The 19,432-nt window shown below is 33.7% G+C and overlaps 3 protein-coding genes across 3 annotated transcripts; 1 reads left to right on the top strand and 2 right to left on the bottom strand.

Moving 5' to 3' along the window:
- Positions 1–1,539: 1,539 nt before the first annotated feature.
- On the bottom strand, positions 1,540–7,039 carry HELRODRAFT_194385 (hypothetical protein; the record flags this gene model as incomplete). The annotated part of the gene is made up of 13 exons (XM_009031527.1): positions 1,540–3,115; positions 3,240–3,539; positions 3,678–3,793; positions 3,870–3,990; positions 4,197–4,233; positions 4,310–4,527; positions 4,705–4,952; positions 5,162–5,297; positions 5,678–5,765; positions 6,038–6,082; positions 6,332–6,439; positions 6,567–6,641; positions 6,982–7,039. Coding segments are annotated over 13 exons (3,126 nt in total), but the record flags the coding sequence as incomplete, so codon positions are not given.
- A 932-nt stretch (positions 7,040–7,971) lies between these two features.
- Positions 7,972–13,335, top strand: HELRODRAFT_181736 (hypothetical protein; the record flags this gene model as incomplete). The annotated part of the gene is made up of 16 exons (XM_009031526.1): positions 7,972–7,974; positions 8,052–8,155; positions 8,260–8,334; positions 8,450–8,492; positions 8,556–8,657; positions 8,809–8,975; positions 9,160–9,289; positions 9,617–9,672; positions 9,890–9,977; positions 10,204–10,344; positions 10,593–10,837; positions 11,274–11,478; positions 11,639–11,804; positions 12,495–12,653; positions 13,052–13,121; positions 13,200–13,335. The coding sequence occupies 16 exons, from the start codon at positions 7,972–7,974 to the stop codon at positions 13,333–13,335; spliced, it is 1,890 nt and encodes a 629-aa protein (XP_009029774.1).
- A 254-nt stretch (positions 13,336–13,589) lies between these two features.
- Positions 13,590–15,676, bottom strand: HELRODRAFT_181735 (hypothetical protein; the record flags this gene model as incomplete). Its single annotated transcript, XM_009031525.1, has 4 exons — positions 13,590–13,973; positions 14,201–14,298; positions 14,522–14,717; positions 15,650–15,676. 4 exons carry the CDS (start codon positions 15,674–15,676, stop codon positions 13,590–13,592), a joined length of 705 nt encoding a protein of 234 aa, XP_009029773.1.
- Positions 15,677–19,432: the final 3,756 nt, after the last annotated feature.

The following is a 19,432-nucleotide window of genomic DNA, read 5'->3' as shown; positions in this document are numbered from 1 at the left end:
TTGTTTCTTGAAGGACATGGATACGTGCGTGCTCTTGTGCTTGCTGTCTTCCATTTCAGAAGTGGCGCTGGCTTTACTTTTGTGTAGTAACTGCTGCTGCTGCTGCTGCTGAGGCTGTGGTAGTGGAATTGAAGTTAAATCTGGCATGCTAGATGACTGGTTGTTGCCGTCGTCATCTTCATGACTTTTAGCATCCTTATCATCAGCATCACCATCATCTTCTTCATCTTCACTATCTTCATCCAAAGTATTTCTCCTGTTATCATTTTTACTTTTATGTTTTAACTTTTCAACAGCACCAGACTTTATTCTTTTAACATGGGTCTTCTTCAAATTTTTGTCCTTTTTTTCCTCCTTCTTTCCACCATCATCATCGCTACCACTACTACTACCGCTACTACCACTGCTGCTGCTGTCATCATTAGTACCACTTTCACTGCTACTGCTGCTACTGTCGCTGCTGCTGCTAGAAGATGATGAAGATGATACTGAACGCTTGGATTTTTTCTCCGTCTTCTTTTTCTTAGCAGCCGATTTTTTTGGTTTATTTTTCTCCGTTTTGGCAACTTTTTTCTCATCGTCATAGTCGTCGTCTGTGTCTTCATTTTTGGCTGATTTTTTTATTTCAGTGATTTTAGTTGATAATTTTTTTATTTTTTTCAATTTATTTCTACGAGTCTCGTCATCTTCTTCTTCCTCATCCGATGATGATGATGAAGAGGAGGAGGAGGTTGAAGAAGAAGATGATGAAGATGACGACGATGATTTCGGAGAATTTTTCTTCTTACGTTTCAAAGCTGTGTCACTATTAATTTGTTTTTTATCATTACCACTTAGATCATCGTCATCGTCATCATCGCTGCCCGCCCCATCATCGTCATCGTTCTTATCATTTGCAGGTAAGCTTTCTACAACTCGTTTATCATAGTCGGTTGCCATTTGCTTAGCAGCATCACCATTTTTATCATCAGCAGCAGCAGCAGCATCATCAGCGCCATCCATGCCCTCATCTCGATTATCATTAACAACGACACCAACGTTATTATCATCATCTTCGTTAGCATCATCTTCAGACATTGACATAGACTTTTCAGACAGATCGACATCTTTCATCACTTCACTCACTCCATTTTTCTTACCATCATCATCATCACCATCTCCATCTTCTACTCTCTCGATGACGTCATTCATGACGTAATCGTCAATTTTATCATCCTCATTTTTATCGTTCGGCATTCGTTGTTTCCTGCCCTGCTTGTTAGCACTCCCACTGCCAATGTTGATACCACCATCTCCGTACTTTATGTTGACAGCTGCACTGCTGCTGCTGTTGATGACGTCATCATCCTCCGGCGGCTGCCATGGCACTCTGTTGTGGGCATTCTGAAATTTTTGTGAAGAAGTCGTAAACTTTGGGGTCTCTTTTTTAAGGATTAATAATTTTATAGAGATAATGCTAAAACACAACGGAGCAAAATAAAACACAACCTACCAATCGACCAGCCAAGCAACAATCGAACAAGCAGAAGCATCACAAACCTCTTTTCTATTCATATTGTTAGGAGATCTCTGACGATTCAAGCGCGAATTTGAGCTCCTATTCCTATCGAAGGAAGATGATTGGGGAGACCTGTTGCTGGCATTACCACGACGGTCGTATCTCTCATCGCGCCTGTGCTGGGACCTGTTTCGTGATCTGGATCTATTTCTATCCTGTCTCGACCTATTTCCGGCTGACCTATCTCTGCCTGATCCGAATCTATTTGACCTTGATCGGTTTCTGCTCGTTCTTCTCCTGGCAGACCTCGACCTTGACCTACTTCTTCTTGTTCTTCTTGGTGACCTCGATTTTCTTCGTGGTGATCGAGATCTGTCTGGTCTAGATCTTTGTTTATTTGACCTAGATCTTCGCCTAGGTGACCTAGATTTGCTTCTATCGATTCGGTTTTTACTTCTATCGAACCTCGAAATGTTTTCCTGCGATTTGGACCTGTTTTTTTTTCGTGGAGGGGATGAAGTTCCAACATTTTTTGAACTGCTCACCGATCGAGACCTCTGTTTATTCACATTTTCGTGGCTCTCATTTGACTGTCCTCTAGCTGCTCTTTGAACTCTCGGTGACGCGGTTCTGTTTGCATCAGAAGACCGACGACCCTGAAATGAACTTGACATAATTGCTCTTCTGTCGGGTGATCGCGATTTTCTTTTCCTTCCGGCCCTCCTATACCTCCTAGCCTCTGCATCTTCATCGTCGGCAGCGTTGTTCTTGGAAGAATTTTTTGAAGCAGAATCACTTTTTACATTCTCTCTCATCTTCCTATCATCAGGTGCTCTCTCTTCCACAAACTTGGATCTGTTGACTTCACCACCATCACCATCATCATCGGCAGCAGCAGCAGCAGCATCATGTCGTCTCATTTCCAAACCATCTTTTGAAAATTTCTTTTTCTTCAAATCCTCCTCTTCCTCCTCCTCCTCATCATCATCGCCTCTCGATTTTGTGGCATCATTTTTTCTGGATTTTTTATCAGCACGTCGTTCGCGACTGAGCTTCCTCGGCGTTTCATCGTCGAAACTTTTATTAGTCGACTTCACATCATCAGCGTGACGTCTATTACGACCTTTTTTGGAATCCTCTTCCATATTTGCAGCCTTGTGACTGAGCACTTCTCTGCCTCCTCTGTCGGTTGATTTTTTGACAGGATCATAAACGGCATCATCACCAATGGTCCTTCGAATTTTCGATGGTGATAATTCAGATGACGATGCCTCTGGATGTCTCTTATTAATCTTTTCACCTTCATTATGCCTTTTATGATCTTTGGTCACCCCATCATCATCGTCATCGTCGTCTTCATCATCATCGTCTGCGTTTCTGTTTTTTATGATGCTAATTTTAGACTGCACAACTCGTACTTTGGGCGAGGATGATGAAGATTTCCGCTTCCATTTTTTATCATCATCATCATCATCATTATGTCTTCCACGCTGATGATGAGAACGGTGCTGATGATGATGACGGTCAGCATCGTCATCGTCAGCAGCAGCAGCAGTTGAGGCAGTGGCTGCTGTGCTATTTTTACTTCTATTGAGTAAAACGTTCCTAGCGTCGTAACTGTGGTGGGCAATAAAATTGAATAAATATTATTATAATTATTAATGTTGTAATTATTATTAATATCATCATCATCATCATCATCATCATCAAGCTCGTCGTCATCACCACACAGCTGACTGACCTCTCAATGCAGACAAGTTGCTTCCCACTGGATGAGAACATGTCAGACAGCATACGATCCTTCCTTCCCCGGCCCCAGCGATCATCATCATGACCGCCGCCACCATCATCACGATCATTATCATCAGCGTCTCCATTATCGTCATCTCGTTTTCCGAATCCCCTCCTTTTACTTTTATTGCTACTTACATCCTTCTGGTGCTTGCAACTTGCCCTTCTATTGTGATCGTCAGGTTCGGCTTCGTTATCTTTGCTGTCGTTGTGTTTATCTTTGGTCGGCACATTATCACCTTTGTTCCATCTGAAATCGAAATAGAAACCGTCATTGTCACCCTTACGAAGTCAAAATTCAGTATTTCAATACTTTAAATACACTGACGACGAAATAAAAGCGAAACTTGCACAAAAAGAAAAAAGATGAAACTTGGAAAAAACCCACTTTGAGTTATTAATAGATTTCAAGGCCTCATCCAGACTGGTTAACCTCATTTGTTCCCTCTTCCAATGGGGTGGGGTCGTCCCACGTGACCTACTTCTCGACCGCGAATGATACCTCTGTCATTCATTCATTCATTCATTCATTCATTCATTCATTCATTTAATCAATCAATCAGTCAATCTATCAACTAACCACTGCTCCCCTTCCTTTAATTTTCCTCTTCTCACAGTTCCTATCTGCCTCTCTCCTTTCATCCATATCTCTCCAGGCATAGCTGTCACTCCTTTCTTGCTGCCTTCTTTTCTCTCGCTCCCTGTTCATTCATTCATTTATTTCACTTACTTATTCATTCAAACATGCATACAGTTGCTTGAATTGGTATTGTTATATTCATACAAATACAAAAACTCATAATGGAAATAGTGATATTACATGACAATCATTATTACTAATCAATCAACCAACTAAACATACAACCAACCAACCGACCAGACAACCAACCAACCTGAATCTTCTAACATCATCTTCATCCTCTTCGTCACCTCTTCCCTTCTTTCTATCAATCACCAAAACATCATCGTCATGACCGTTACCATTATTCCTTTTATCAACATCATTATCACCACCACCACCAGCAGCAGCAGCAGTAGTACAAGCAACAGTGGCCTCGTTGCTAAATTTAGAAACATCAGGCTTTTTCGGACTTTTTCTGTATAGAAATTTATTCATCGGGATTTCCGGGATCTCACCCGGATTGATGGAGCAGTAGAATCCAGTTTCACTTTCAATTATGCTCTTTGTTGATGCGTCCTTCTTATCGTCTTCAATTGTTGCTGATGCGTTACTTTCACTGTAAATATTTAAGGTAATCCATTCATCCATTCATTCATTCATACACACATCAATTCATTCATTCATCCATACATACATCAATTAATTAATTAATTCATTCATTCATCCAGAAATTATACCATTCAATCAATCATTCAATCCATCTATCTTGAAAAAAAAAATGATAGATCCTAACATATCGGGCCCAACGACACTGCCTTTTGTCTTTTTATCTCTCTTACTCTTCTTCTTTTTCGTTCTTTTTCTCTTTCTTTTTCTCTTCTTTCCATCTTGTTCACTTCCAGATGATGATGATGATGATGACGATGATGATGAAGATGAAGACGAACTACTACTACTACTACTACTACTATCACTGCTTTTATTACCATCATCATCATCACTGCCACCTTTAGTTGCGGTCTTTTGTTTTTTTGCTTCCCTCTGGCGACAAAAAATTAGTGAGTGATTCAACATTTCAACATTGAATGAATGAAGGTATGTGTGAGAATGACAAGCAGCCAACCAACTAATTGACTAATTAAAACTTATCTAGCCATCAATGCGCGCACACACACGCCCACACGCAAACACACACAGATACACACATATAGATAGACGCCATTAATTGCTACACCGTTACATGCCTTAACTTTTTTCAGTACTAATTCCCCGCAGTTTGAAACGACGACAGGAACTTTGGGTCGATCTTTGGCATCCGTCTCCAACTTTTCTATGACCTCCACGACCTCAAAACCACTGATCACGTGACCAAACACTACGTGTTTTCTGATTGGTTGATGGTGGTGTGTTTATTGGTTAGATGGTCAGTTGATTGTGTGATGGAACGGTGTCCCGATGGACAAACCAGTTGAATGACTGATTGTTTGATTGTAGAATGATTTAATTGACAGATTGATTGAATAGTAGAATGATTGGTTGATTGGTGGATTGACCGCGCAAAAAAAGGAAAAACCCAACACAAACCCATCTAAATGTGGTGCTGGCTTTGTCGTTCTGTGGTAAGAATAATTTTTTTATCAACACTTACTGCAACTGTTTATTACACACAAATAACTTACACACACGCGCGCAAAACAAACAAACATTCAAACAAACAAACAAACATACAAACAAACATACAAACAAACAAACAAACAAAAACTTACATGAAGAATTGAGACCCATTACTGTTTGGACCCTTGTTCGCCATTGATAGGAGGCCAGGCTTATCGTGTATCATATCAAAGTTCTCATCTATGAAATGAATATTCAATAATAATAACATAATTATTAATTATAATAATAATTATTTATTAAGAAATTAATTATTGTTTTCATTATCATTAACGAACATTACTCAAAACTACACAAAAGCAATTATAGAATGATCATTTATTTAGCCAACTAGCCCATAAATTCATCAATTTATCAACTAAAAAAACCAATTAACCCATCAACTAATCTATCAAACATCCAACTAATCAATCAATCAATCAATCAATCAATCAACACAACAAGCCATCCACCTTGAAACTGTGATCCATATATTGATTCCCCTCCAGTACCATCCCCTATAGAAATAAAAAATATATAATAATAATCAATTAATTATATACTTATCTCATAATTAAATATTAATAATTATATTTAGAAATAATTCAATGTCTATCTGATAGCCAATACTATAACATTTCAACTCAAACTCCTTTTTATAAACATTATATATATCATTAACTCTTCTTGAAAAGGCTTCAAAATGAGCATAATATATTAATATCCATTTTGGATATTACATACTTTATGGCCTGAGCCCTACTCACCTTTATCAAAATCTCCGCCCTGAACCATGAAACCTCTGACGACTCTATGAAACAAAGAGGACTTGTAGTAGAGTTTCTTGCCAGAATGTTTGCTGACCCCTTGTTCACCTAATAATATTTTAATCATTGTAACCATTACAATAATTATTTTTAAAGTTAAGATAACTTTGAAGATATAAATAATTAAATACTAAAAACAAATTATTAAAAAGTTATTTTATTATGGGCTAACTACCTGTGCAAAGGCATCTGAAATTCTCACATGTCTTTGGGCAAATATTTGCAAATAGTTCTATCACTAATCGACCAGCTAAAGATATGTGGGAGAAATGAAATTAGTCAATTAACCCTCTAAATATATTTAATAATTAAATTTAAAAAATATTAACTTTGATTTATATTACTATTGTAATTTTAATTTTGTAAAAATTGATTTGATAATATGAGTTCATTTAAAAGAATGGTAAAAAAATAATTGATAACTGAACCTTCAGGTCAGTGAAAATTAATGACATAAAATTTAAGAAGCAAAAGTGTAGATTCAAAATCAAATGGCAAATAAAAATTTTAAACTTGAAAAAAGTTAACTAAAAAACTACTAACTAAACAATTAAACATGAGATCAAAAGTTGTTACAAATAAAAACTAACCAGGTTGGCCTCCGATGGAAATATCAATAAAACATCTCGGATTGCACTTCGAAGTCATCCTATCCTAAGTCAGAGTCAGTGGGTCCTCTACTTGAAACACTAGAATGCTGAATGCCTGAACTGAATCAATCAAAACTAATCAAAACTAATGGCGATTGTTCCACGAGATAAAACAATTTGGAAAAAGTTATAAATAACTCGAATGACTGTTAAAATATCAAATCAAAAAAAATTCGGCAGAGAAATTAGGAAATTTATATCAAAACCGGCATTTTTATTAAATCACCGAAATTCGATAAATGTCAATTTTAGACCATGTGTGCATAAACAACTTAGCGAATTAATTACTAAAAACGGCAATTTTTATTACTTTATTATCTACCGTAAAATGCATTGAACTTTTTTTCAGACAAAATGTTGTCAAACATAAGGAAAACTTATAATTTTTTTTAACAAAATTTTTTTTTGTGTTGATAATTATTTAGTTGTTATATTTGTGTTGTTGATTTAATTTTTTAACTCAAAATTTTTTAAGTTTGATTCATGGACTGCACTTCAATGGTTTTTTTATTACTTAAATTTACTTTAACACTTAAAACTGCAATTGGTTTCTATAACAACGCAAGTGCTTTGGGCTAAAAACTACGACTTTTACTTCTTGTTTAACAAATTTCACGTTTTAATAATATTAAAATAAAAATGATTTTTATCATAAATTTGATTTTAAAAATATTTTTCTGATAATGGTGAAAGAATGTATTAAAGTGTATGCCCGCCTAAAACCGTTAGCCTCACCATCATCTAAAAAAGCAGTAAAAATATAATTTTTTAATTATTTATTTATAATTTATTTATCTATTAGTTTACTTTTTTATTCACTCATTTATTAATTTATTTATTTATTCATTCATCTGTTCATTTATTCAATCACTCATTGGTTGGTTATAAAATATAAATAAAATTAAATAGTCTAACAAACTAACTAAACAAATGGTGATTAATTTAAAAATTTTAAAACCATACAGGCCATAAAAATAAATAAAGAAAATAATCATAATAACACAAATAAGACTGATACTAATGTTAATGATGATGGCTCCTCCCTAACCATAACAATCCCCAAGAAAGTGAACGACGGCTTAATCAATAACAAAATCGAGCACTTCAGATTTAAGTATGTAATGATGATGATAATAATAATAATAATAACAATGAAAATAATAATAATAACGATAATAATAATAATAATTTTTATTGGTAACTTATTTTTAACCAAAGATTTAATGACATTTTTGACTGTGACACTAACCAAGAGGAAATATTTCAGAAAATAGCCAAGCCTATAGTTGACAAGTACAATTATAATTTATATAATATTAATTTATATAATTATAATTAATAATTATAACTAATTTATTCATAATTATTTTTAATTAATTTAAATATTAATATATATTATCATCATCAGTGCACTGCAAGGTTATAATGGAACTATATTTGTCTACGGGCAGGTTCGGAGTTAATAATAGAAATATTAATAAATAATAATAATAATAATAATAATCATTGTCTAGACTGGTAGTGGAAAAACTTACACCATGTCTGGAGGTGGCAGACGTCTAGACGATCGTGGTATCATTGTCAGGACCATTGAGTACATATTCGACACATTCAAGGTTCATTTTTGATGATGATTGAAATGATGAGTAGAACGACGACGATGATGATGATGACGACGACGAAATAACTATATATAAATCTATAATCTATATCAATAACTCTACATAACTATATAATAATAATAATAATAATAATAATAATAATCAGCGGAAAAACAGCCGAATGGACTTGGAGCACACAATCGGCATATCCTACCTGGAGATTTATAACGATTCCGGTTACGATCTGCTATCCAACGACGACTACTACTATCAAGATAACAACAACAATAATAATAATAATAACAACAACAATAATAATAACAATAAGTTGCCGTGAGTTCTTTATTACTGATGTTTATCTAATAAGTTTTATTTCTTCCCCGATCGTCTTCATTCTCTTTTCTACTTCGTCCTTTCATCTTTATATCGTCATCATCATAACCACCATCATTATCTTCGTAATCATCATCATCATCGTAACTATCATCATCATCATAACCATCTTCATCATTATCAGGAAGCTATCTCTGCAAGAAGACAATGACCACAATATTCACTTGAAAAATCTCAGCATACGATTGGTGAAGGATGAAGATGAAGCTAGAGACATGCTATTCATTGGAGATATCAACAGAGTCGTTGCCGAGGTCTGATTGGCTGGGTTATTTGCGTGGCTGCTTTAATATGTGTCGCGTTGCTCGAATGTGTAATTTAAATTTGATTGGTTGGGAGAATGAGGGTTATGGCTTAAATTTTTTTTATGAAAAGAAAGCTTTGTTTGAAAAATGAGTCTTTGTTTCCTTATGTCCAATCGGTCTAGAGATCAATCATCCAATTAATTAGCCAATCGATCGACCAATCAATCAATCAACCAATCAATTAACCAACCAATCAATCATTCATTCAATCAGACTCCTATGAACATTCAATCGACTCGCTCGCACTGCATCTTCACCATCCACTTATCCATCAAGCAACTCCATTCCTCTCTCATCAGAAATTCCAAGTTACATCTCGTCGATTTGGCAGGGTTGGTTCGTTATTGTCATCATTGTCATCATCATCATCGTCGTCGTCGTCATCATCTTCATCGGTTTAGTTGATATCATTTTACCAACACTGCTACCAGTTTAGCTAATGCTTTTTTTGTCATCGTAGTAATTATTTATAACAATCGTCGTCGAGGTCAAGGTCAACTGCATAATAAAAATAATAATAATAATCGTGATCATCATCATCATCATCAGTTCGGAGAGAGTGAGTAAGTCGCGAGTTGACGGAGTGACGTTGAACGAAGCCAAACACATCAATCTATCGCTGCATCACCTGGAACAGGTTATGGTGATGATGATGATGTTGATGATGATGTTGTTGTTGTCCATGTTGATGATGATGATGATGTTGTTGTTGTCCATGTTGATGATGATGATGATGTTGTTGTTGTTGATGATGTTGAGGATGATGGCGATGACACGATTTTGATTTGGTTTTTAAAGTAGTTTAATAACTGATATTTTTACTTTCACCAACATCATCATCGTCATCATCACCACCGTTCTAGGTTATAGTGACACTCTCCGATCGGAAGTCTCACATACCGTATAGGAACAGCCTTTTAACGTCCATACTGCGTGACAGTCTGGGCGGAAACTGCATGACCACGATGATCACGACCTGCTCTCTAGATGCTAACAATGTCGAAGTACGTCAAACCGCCAGCCTATATATAGATTATAGATTATTCACTACATCATCAGCCAGCGTCAGGTTCCACAACAATTGAACTATAGAAACCTACATAATGAAACCTGCATAATGATAATATAACTGTCCGGCCGATTCAAGATACTATATATCAAAAACGTCTGGATCTCCACTAGTAGTAGTACTACTACTACTACTATTATTATTATTATCTAATTAATAGGTTAATTTATTTGACCTACTTAGGAGACCATATCATCGTGCCGATTTGCCCAGCGCGTGTCCCAGATACATAACGAGGCTTACATCAATGAGGTCATTGATGACAAGGTCACCATCTCAAGGTTGAAGAAACAGATTGAACTTTTGACCCTGCAGCTGAAAATAAACAACAATAATTACAATAGTAATAATGATAATGATAATAATAATTGTAACAATGGCGCTCTTGAAAGCACGAATGGAAAATTGGATGAAACCGAATTGAAGGAGTAATTATTACACTTAAAATATTATTATTATTGTTATTGGTTCGATTATTATTATTGTTGTTGTTGTTATTGGTTCGATTATTATTATTGTTGTTGTTGTTATTGGTTCGATTATTATTATTGTTGTTGTTGTTATTGGTTCGATTATTATTATTGTTGTTGTTGTTATTGGTTCGATTATTATTATTGTTGTTGTTGTTATTGGTTCGATTATTATTATTGTTGTTGTTGTTATTGGTTCGATTATTATTATTGTTGTTGTTGTTATTGGTTCGATTATTATTATTGTTGTTGTTGTTATTGGTTCGATTATTATTATTGTTGTTGTTGTTATTGGTTCGATTATTATTATTGTTGTTGTTGTTATTGGTTCGATTATTATTATTGTTGTTGTTGTTATTGGTTCGATAATTATTATTTTATTTTTCTCTCAAAGGTGCATAAATGTCGTTAATGCTTACCTAACGAAAAAAGGCAATAAGAACAACAACAGCCAGTCTAGTACTAATAATAATAATAATAATAATAATAATAACACCGACGATGATGATGATGGCGGCAGTGATGATAATGATGACGGCGAAATGTTATTGGTGGATGGAGATGTGAGGAAGATTTTAAAATGCTGCTCCATCATGAGAGTTTGTTTTCGTTGACAATTCTAAATAAATATGAATAAACATGAATATATTTATATATATACACATCTTATATTGAATACTTATTATAGTAATTTATGTTAATTCATTCATAAAATACATGATTTTTCAACAACCAATCAAATTAAATCTCCCTAAATAGAAAAGAATACGGAGATGCACTTGCCAATCAAACAACGTCGTCCAGAAAGAGAATGAAAAATCTGACCAATCAGATTTCAGTAAAGTTGGTCAAGAGGACGGGGCTAATTTGATGGAGGAAAACTCGAATTTGAAAAAATTACTATTGCAGAGAGATAATGAGATAAGTGAGTGATGAATGGATGAACGAACGAACGAACGAACGGGGATAAATGAAATAATGATGAAATACTAATTTTTCCAATGTTCAAGATGTTTTGGTGAATTTGATCAAAAAATCGAAACAACAACATCAACAACAACATCAACAGCAACAACAACAACATCATCAACGACAACAACAACAACAATTATCTCATTCAACATCGCAAAGTTTTGTACAATCGAACAAACATCAACATCAAAAACACACGCCTCCGTCTTTATCATTTTCATCATCATCGCCATCAAAACTGGCGCAAGCACCATCACCAAAACCACCACCATCTACATCAATGTTATCATCATCACCACCACCATCGTCGTCGTCTTCGTCATCAAGTACGGTGTCGCTGAGTAGAAATGACGCCAGGAAGTTGGGAAGCAAAAAAAGTAGATATTCATCCATTTCTATCACATTACAACTAGCGACACTTTACTATTTCTACATTGTTAGTTCGCATCAAAATTACAAATTAACCATCTTTACATTCGCTGCATTCGCATCTACCTTGCAAATGCGTGAGAAGCAGATACACACAAGTCCACGTTAACATTATGATTACTCAAACACTTGTATTCACTATCACATTTACCTATAATGAATTACACATTACGCTGACTAATTTACACCTTTCAAACTTAAAAATTGGTTTCAGTCTCGGCGATGTCTCTAGGTAGGAAGGAGGCCTTCGAGGTTTTCAAACGAGAAAGTGAAGGTTACAAGTACATCAAAGATAGCAAAGTTCAACTGAATGAATTGACCGCCACTGCCAAACAACTCGGGATGGCTTTAGTTAACGTTAAAGAAAATATAAGTGAGATCATAAAGTTGATGAATGAATGAACGAACGAGTGGATGAATGAATGATTGAGTAAATCAATTTGTAAATGAAGAGTGAATGAATGAATCAGTAGAGTAAGTAGATGTTTATGAACAAATAATAAAAAACGAATAAACGATTGGATGAATGAATGATGTTTATGTGTGATTTAAGTTGCAACAATAATAATTATAAGTTGCTTTAATTTTTTGGCAGATAAATTGAAATATAGAATAGAAAAGATAAGAATACAGAAGATGAATGAGGGTAAAAAAACTGCTGCTATAATTATCTTTAACGTTATTTTAATACTTATAATTATGCAATGAGGTCATAATTATTTTTTTAACTATGTATGTAGGTCATACTTTCACCAATGCTAACTTATTTAGGTTATGGTGATGGTTTGAACAACGATGAAGAAGATAGTTTGATTGGTGAATTTGAGAAGGAGAGAGCTAGGTGAGTCTAAAAATGACTAACCGATAATAATTGAGCCAATAAAATGGTTATCTTTCTTTCATACTTTCGAATTTTCAGGCACAGAAACATCGTCTCATCATTGAAGAGGTTAAAATTAGAAATTGACCAACTACAACACGCCATAGAGAAAGATAAACTGAAGCTGATTGGTCAGTTTGAATCGTGGTGGCAAGAGCAAATAAGCATTGCTTGAATTCTATTGGTCGTCTGGATTTCAGCCAGACGAGCAAGCCAGCTTTATTTACAATTTCGCTCGCGTCTGTCGTAATATAATAGATGATATGTGGAATAGGCAGATGATAACAAAACATTGAAAAAAGTTTTTCATTGAAATAAAGAAAAACATCGAAAAACGGAAATAAATTCATTAAACCATAACATAGATAGATAATAAGAAAAATATTTATCATTGTTTCATCTGCGCTGTATTTCAAAATCAAGCACTTTTCAAAATTTGGTGACGTCACTTGAGGCGTCATTATCAGACCCGAGCTCAGCTAAATTGACAGCAACAGAAGAAGCAGCAGCAGCTGAACCGGAATTGAAACCTTTGTTGGGAATCTCCGAAGAAATAATAACTTCTGGAAAATCCGAAATGGCTTCACTCTCGGTTTTAATGTAATCATCGGCTGTCCGGCCGGTTGAGTATATGGAAAGCTTTTCGGCATTTGAGATTGGTTTGGTGGGTGATATTACAGAAATATTGCTTTTGTTTGTTTCTATGGTAGCAATACTATTACTACTTTGTCGTTGTTTGTCATTTTTTATTCTCGTCTCTCGTTCCATTTTGGCCTGTCTTTCTCTCTCTTCAAACTCACGATCTTCCTGCTCCTGATTGAGTGAATGAATGAGTGAATGAATGAACGAATGAATGAGTGAACAAATGAAAGAACAAATAAATAACTAAGCGAATGCCTAAGTAAAAAGCGAAAGTAAGACGATAGAGATAGAACTGATTGATTAATAGTTATTAATAAACTTAATGTAGCTATAATCAACATAATTGAGGTCATCACCGCCATCATCATTATCATCACCGACATCATAATCATCGTTACCTCTTTTTTCCTTCGCATGTATTCATCAATGGCGTATTGATATTTTGGACTTGTGATGCCAAAGAACCAGGCCAACTTTTCTCCAGCGCCATCTAGAACTGGTGATGATGATGATGATGACGGTGGTGATGATGATGACGATGATGACGAAATACTGAATGAAATAATTATTCACTTGATAAAATGTAAGATGGCCAGGTTTGGGTTTTCTGCAAAAGCAAAAAAGTTATTTAAGAGAAGATGATAGTGATATAATTAAATATATAACTTTGTTGATGCCATCATCATCAGCACCACCAATGTCATCATCATCACCACCACCATCATCATCAGTAACCGGGTCTATAAGAGTATTTTCATTTTTTTGATCTACACCAGCAGTTGCATTCTTGCCGTCGTCATCATCATCTGAATATTCTTCGAACGCACCGTCACTGAAATGAATAATTTTTTTAGGCTTTTTCGTCATTATCATCACATCACTGGGGCTTGTGGCGGCCGGGGTGACACCTAGCGACTGCAAATATTGTTTTTTAAATTATTAAATATAGAACAAGATGTTTCATTTGACTAATGAAATTCTTCAAGTAACAACTGTTGGTTAGTTAATCAAGAAAAAAACTATTTCCCCTTTAACATTCTTTACTTACATTATACTACATTTATTCATTTATTAATTAATTAAATTTATTAATTAATAAAGTAAAATGACTTAATTAATTAATTGAAAACGAAAATAGAAAAACTAAACAGTTATTTTTTTCCTGATATTTTTAAATGAAGTCATAATTCGCCTTTTGGCAGACAGAATATATAAGTTTGTTCAAGTGAAATTATTCCTTCTTACAAAATAGAATACATATATATGTGTATATATATATAAACAAACATCACAAACTACATAAAATAAAGAAATGCTAGATCACACACACACACATATATATATATATATTACATATGTGTATATGTAATATATATAAATAATTGCATGTATATTATATATATATATATATATATATATATATATTCAAATCTTATCTAGTAGTAAGAGGATATTGATTTATCTACCATCCTCTACATTTGAGAATTATTGGTTTTAGAAAACTCTGCATTCTAACTAAAACTATACTGCTGTGTAGTAATCAGATAGTAGTTACAGTTACACTAGCCGAGTTACACTAATTCAAAAATACTGTATTAATTACATTACTACTAAGTTGTAAACTTGGTAATGTAAATTGTAAATTAAATGTAAATGATATAGATAGATAGAAACATAAGCATGTATTCATATTGTATGTGTGTGTATGGAGGAGTGTTTTTATGTATAATTATGTGATTATATATGAACATTGATAATTAAAATTATGTAATTATATAAAAATAGAAAATTATTAGATAGATAATTGGTTAAAAAATATTTGCCAATTTCTTAATTAATTTAATTACCTCATTTTTTAAACCAGGAAGATTCATTTCTTTTTTTATTTCAATCTATTTCTGTGATTTACTGATAAATACTAGAATTAATTTTTTAGTTTTTATAAAAATTATAGATGGTAATATATAACAATAACTAATTATAATGAAAAATGATTTTACATACAATTTTTGTTTAGAATTTTATAAAAATTTTAAAATTAAATTAATTGTTTGTGGAAAAAAATATTGTGAGTAATGACACTGATTTTTACCGAAAAAATTTTACACACAATTTTCATTGATGAAATTTCACAGAATCGTACGCTAAAGACTGAAATTTTTTTAAATTTGATCGCAAAAAACGTTAGAAATGCGACGAATTCACGTAAAATTTGATTATTTAGATTTACATTATTTGTACTTTTAAACAGTTTTACTTTTAAATGATGTAAAAACATAGAATAGTTAATATATATACTTTATATAAATAGAATAAAACATGCTTGTGTATATTCTACATATATATGTATGATATACTTAATGTATCAATCAGAGAAAAGGGCCAGAAAAAGCCAAAGCAGATTCAGCAAAGGGTTAGGGTTAGGGTTAGATTACTTGTTTAATTGTAATAATTTAAATTTATACATATTTTTTAAAGAATTTATAGAGTTTAATCTCACCAAACTAAGTCAAGTTAAACAGATACAGATGTTAAATACAAATCACTAAATGAATATAAAAAATACTGCATAAGGATTTTTAATGAAGGCAAATTATCTATAAAAGTTTGATTTATTTCTAAAAACGTGGTTGTTTCCTTTCAATTTACTAATTTTCTCGCTTTTTAGTCACGTCAAATAGATCATAACACTTGATTGTCTAACCCGCAGCTCTTGGTATATTCTACATATATATGTATGATATACTTAATGTATCAATCAGAGAAAAGGGCCAGAAAAAGCCAAAGCAGATTCAGCAAAGGGTTAGGGTTAGGGTTAGATTACTTGTTTAATTGTAATAATTTAAATTTATACATATTTTTTAAAGAATTTATAGAGTTTAATCTCACCAAACTAAGTCAAGTTAAACAGATACAGAGTTCTATCCTTGGCCCTCTTCTATTTATACTCTATACTTCTGAACTACCTCGTATTATTAATAACTTTTCTTTCTCTAGTCAACTATATGCTGATGATTCTTATATTTATACTTCTTTTCCTCCATCTAATCTCAATAATGTTCTTCATAATTTATCTCTATGTCTTTCTTCGATTATCGCTTGGTCTGATTCTATGTGTCTTAAACTTAATCCTTCTAAGTTTGAATTAATTTGTTTTAATAAATCTAAACACTCAATTACTATTCCTCCTATTATCTTACCTGATTCTAAAACTCTTGATGTCTCTCATAAGTTTCGTGTCTAGGTTATATCTTGGATTCTACTAGGTCTCTCTCTTCTCAGATTAATAGTGTTGCTAGAAGCTCTTACTTTCATCTACGTAGAATAAAAAAACTTTGGCCTTTTCTTGATGATCCTACTCTTCTCCTTCTTGTTACTTCGTTAGTCTTATCTAGGATTGATTATTGTAACTCGCTCTACTATGGTCTTCCTGACTCTATACTCTATCCTTTAAGTAAAGCTTTTAACTCTGCTGCTCGTCTAGTTGCTCGTGCCCCTTTCTTTTCTCATATATCTCCATATCTTGTTCTCTTGCACTGGCTACCTATAAAATATAGAATAATTTTTAAAATTTGCACGTTCATGTATAAGTCTCAATCTAAATTATTTCCTAAGTACTTATCAGATATATTAATTGAACCTAAACGCCCCGGTTTACGATCGTCTTCTTCTTCTCGCTTTTTCTTAACTCGTGTTAAACACTCTTTTGCCAAATCTGCTTTTGCTTTTTCTGGTCCTTTTCTCTGGAACTCTCTGCCTACTTCTCTAACTATTTCTCCATCGCTTGCGAAGTTCAGAGCGGATCTCAAGACCCATCTGTTTTCAAAATTCATTGAGGAGCGCTGTTGAACATCGCGGAAATAGCGCTTTATAAGCTAATTGATTGATTGATTGATTGATTGATTGATGTTAAATACAAATCACTAAATGAATATAAAAAATACTGCATAAGGATTTTTAATGAAGGCAAATTATCTATAAAAGTTTGATTTATTTCTAAAAACGTGGTTGTTTCTTTTCAATTTACTAATTTTCTCGCTTTTTAGTCACGTCAAATAGATCATAACACTTGATTGTCTAACCCGCAGCCCTTGGCCAAACTTCGACCTTTAACCTTTAACCACTGTCAAATAAATTCGTGGACAGCCTTCCTGACGTTTCGTCCTAAGTCGTTATTTTTGAATCTGTGTTTGTTACTGTAAAAAACTTGTTTTTGACTTTTTGTTCCTTTAAATTAAAATGAATAAACCGTAAGAATGGCAGCCCCGACAGTTAGTCTTGATGTTAATTTGTAGATTCAAAGTAAAAATCTTATGAACAATTATTCTGGGACCCTTGGCAAGCTTAAGACTTAAGCAAGCTGATTTGAGTCAAGTTTTTCAGAGTTAAACAATGAAATTTGAAATGGTTGTCAGCTGCATTAAAGCGGAAATTCCGTATTTTTTAAAATAATTTAACAACCGGTTTAGTTAGTGCCACCCTGGTTCAAATACTTTGTAAATCTCATTTTTAATTACTCTCCTTGTGAGATTTAAGAAGGGTCATTAAAAAGGTCTTAAAATTCATTAAAATTCTTCAAAGGTAAACTGAAGAATTTGCACCAGAGAATCTGTTTGCTCTGTTCATTATTTTTATGAAATTTTGAATTGTGAACTAGCCTCTTAATTCTTAAAAAGACTAAGCTTTTTTTATGTGCTCTTAAAAATGAAAGTTATGTTTGAAATTCCATAAAACATTTTTTAAGTTAGTAAATTGTTCATTTTGTGTGTCTACAAACTCTTTCAAAAAAATTATAATAAACAATCTCTTTAGAGTTTAGACATTATTAAACCAATTATCATAATTATTATTTCCATAATTTTAAAAGGTACTAAGGTACTAAAAAATGTGATACTTAATTGTATGTATTTATTTATTTATATTTACAAACATATTAACGCTAAACATTTGGTAGAATTTATAGAATATTGTATTTATTTATATGTATATGTGTAATCACATATTTTCTTTGTTAAATGAAAATAGGAATTTTTGTGTTTATTCATTTATTGCTTCAGGTGAATGAAATTTATTTCTTTATGGCACGCAGGGCTCGTCATCACAACCCAGACCTGATTCTCCTAGGGCTTCCATGCCAGGTTCCTCATCGAGTCCAAGCTACGAAGATATTCTTCCTACCTATCGTTACTTCCTTCAGCCATTCATGCCCCCTCCAAGTCCCTGGATGGTGAACTATATCTCCAACCTTTCCCAGAACACTCATCCACCGCAAGTTTCGTCTCAGGTTAATCCCCCAGGTCATTTACAGGGTCAGCCACCAGGTAACAATTTTCAGTTTTCACGCCCAATGATGCCATTAAAAATACCATTGTTGAGGTTTGGTCAACCGCTGGTGCCTAATAATAGGAGTGAGTATGTTGATGGTCTTATGTCTGCCGGCTCGTTGGTTCATGACACACCTGCTTCAGCCTCTGGTACGTCTTCAAGTTTTGACATGGCGTTGAAGACTGCCAAGCAGACGGCCATCATGCTCAGCAAGTTGGACTGGAAATCATTAGTCCCCAAAGTGGTTCAAAATGACGCTCCTAATCCTAGCACTGCTGGTTAATATTAAGAAGGATAATGATGTT

Source organism: Helobdella robusta, assembly GCF_000326865.2.
Source record: "Helobdella robusta unplaced genomic scaffold HELROscaffold_75, whole genome shotgun sequence".
In the NCBI taxonomy this organism is placed as follows: Eukaryota; Metazoa; Annelida; class Clitellata; order Rhynchobdellida; family Glossiphoniidae; genus Helobdella; species Helobdella robusta.
The sequence above is the reverse complement of the archived record's forward strand: the minus strand, read 5'-3'. Positions and strand labels throughout refer to the sequence as shown.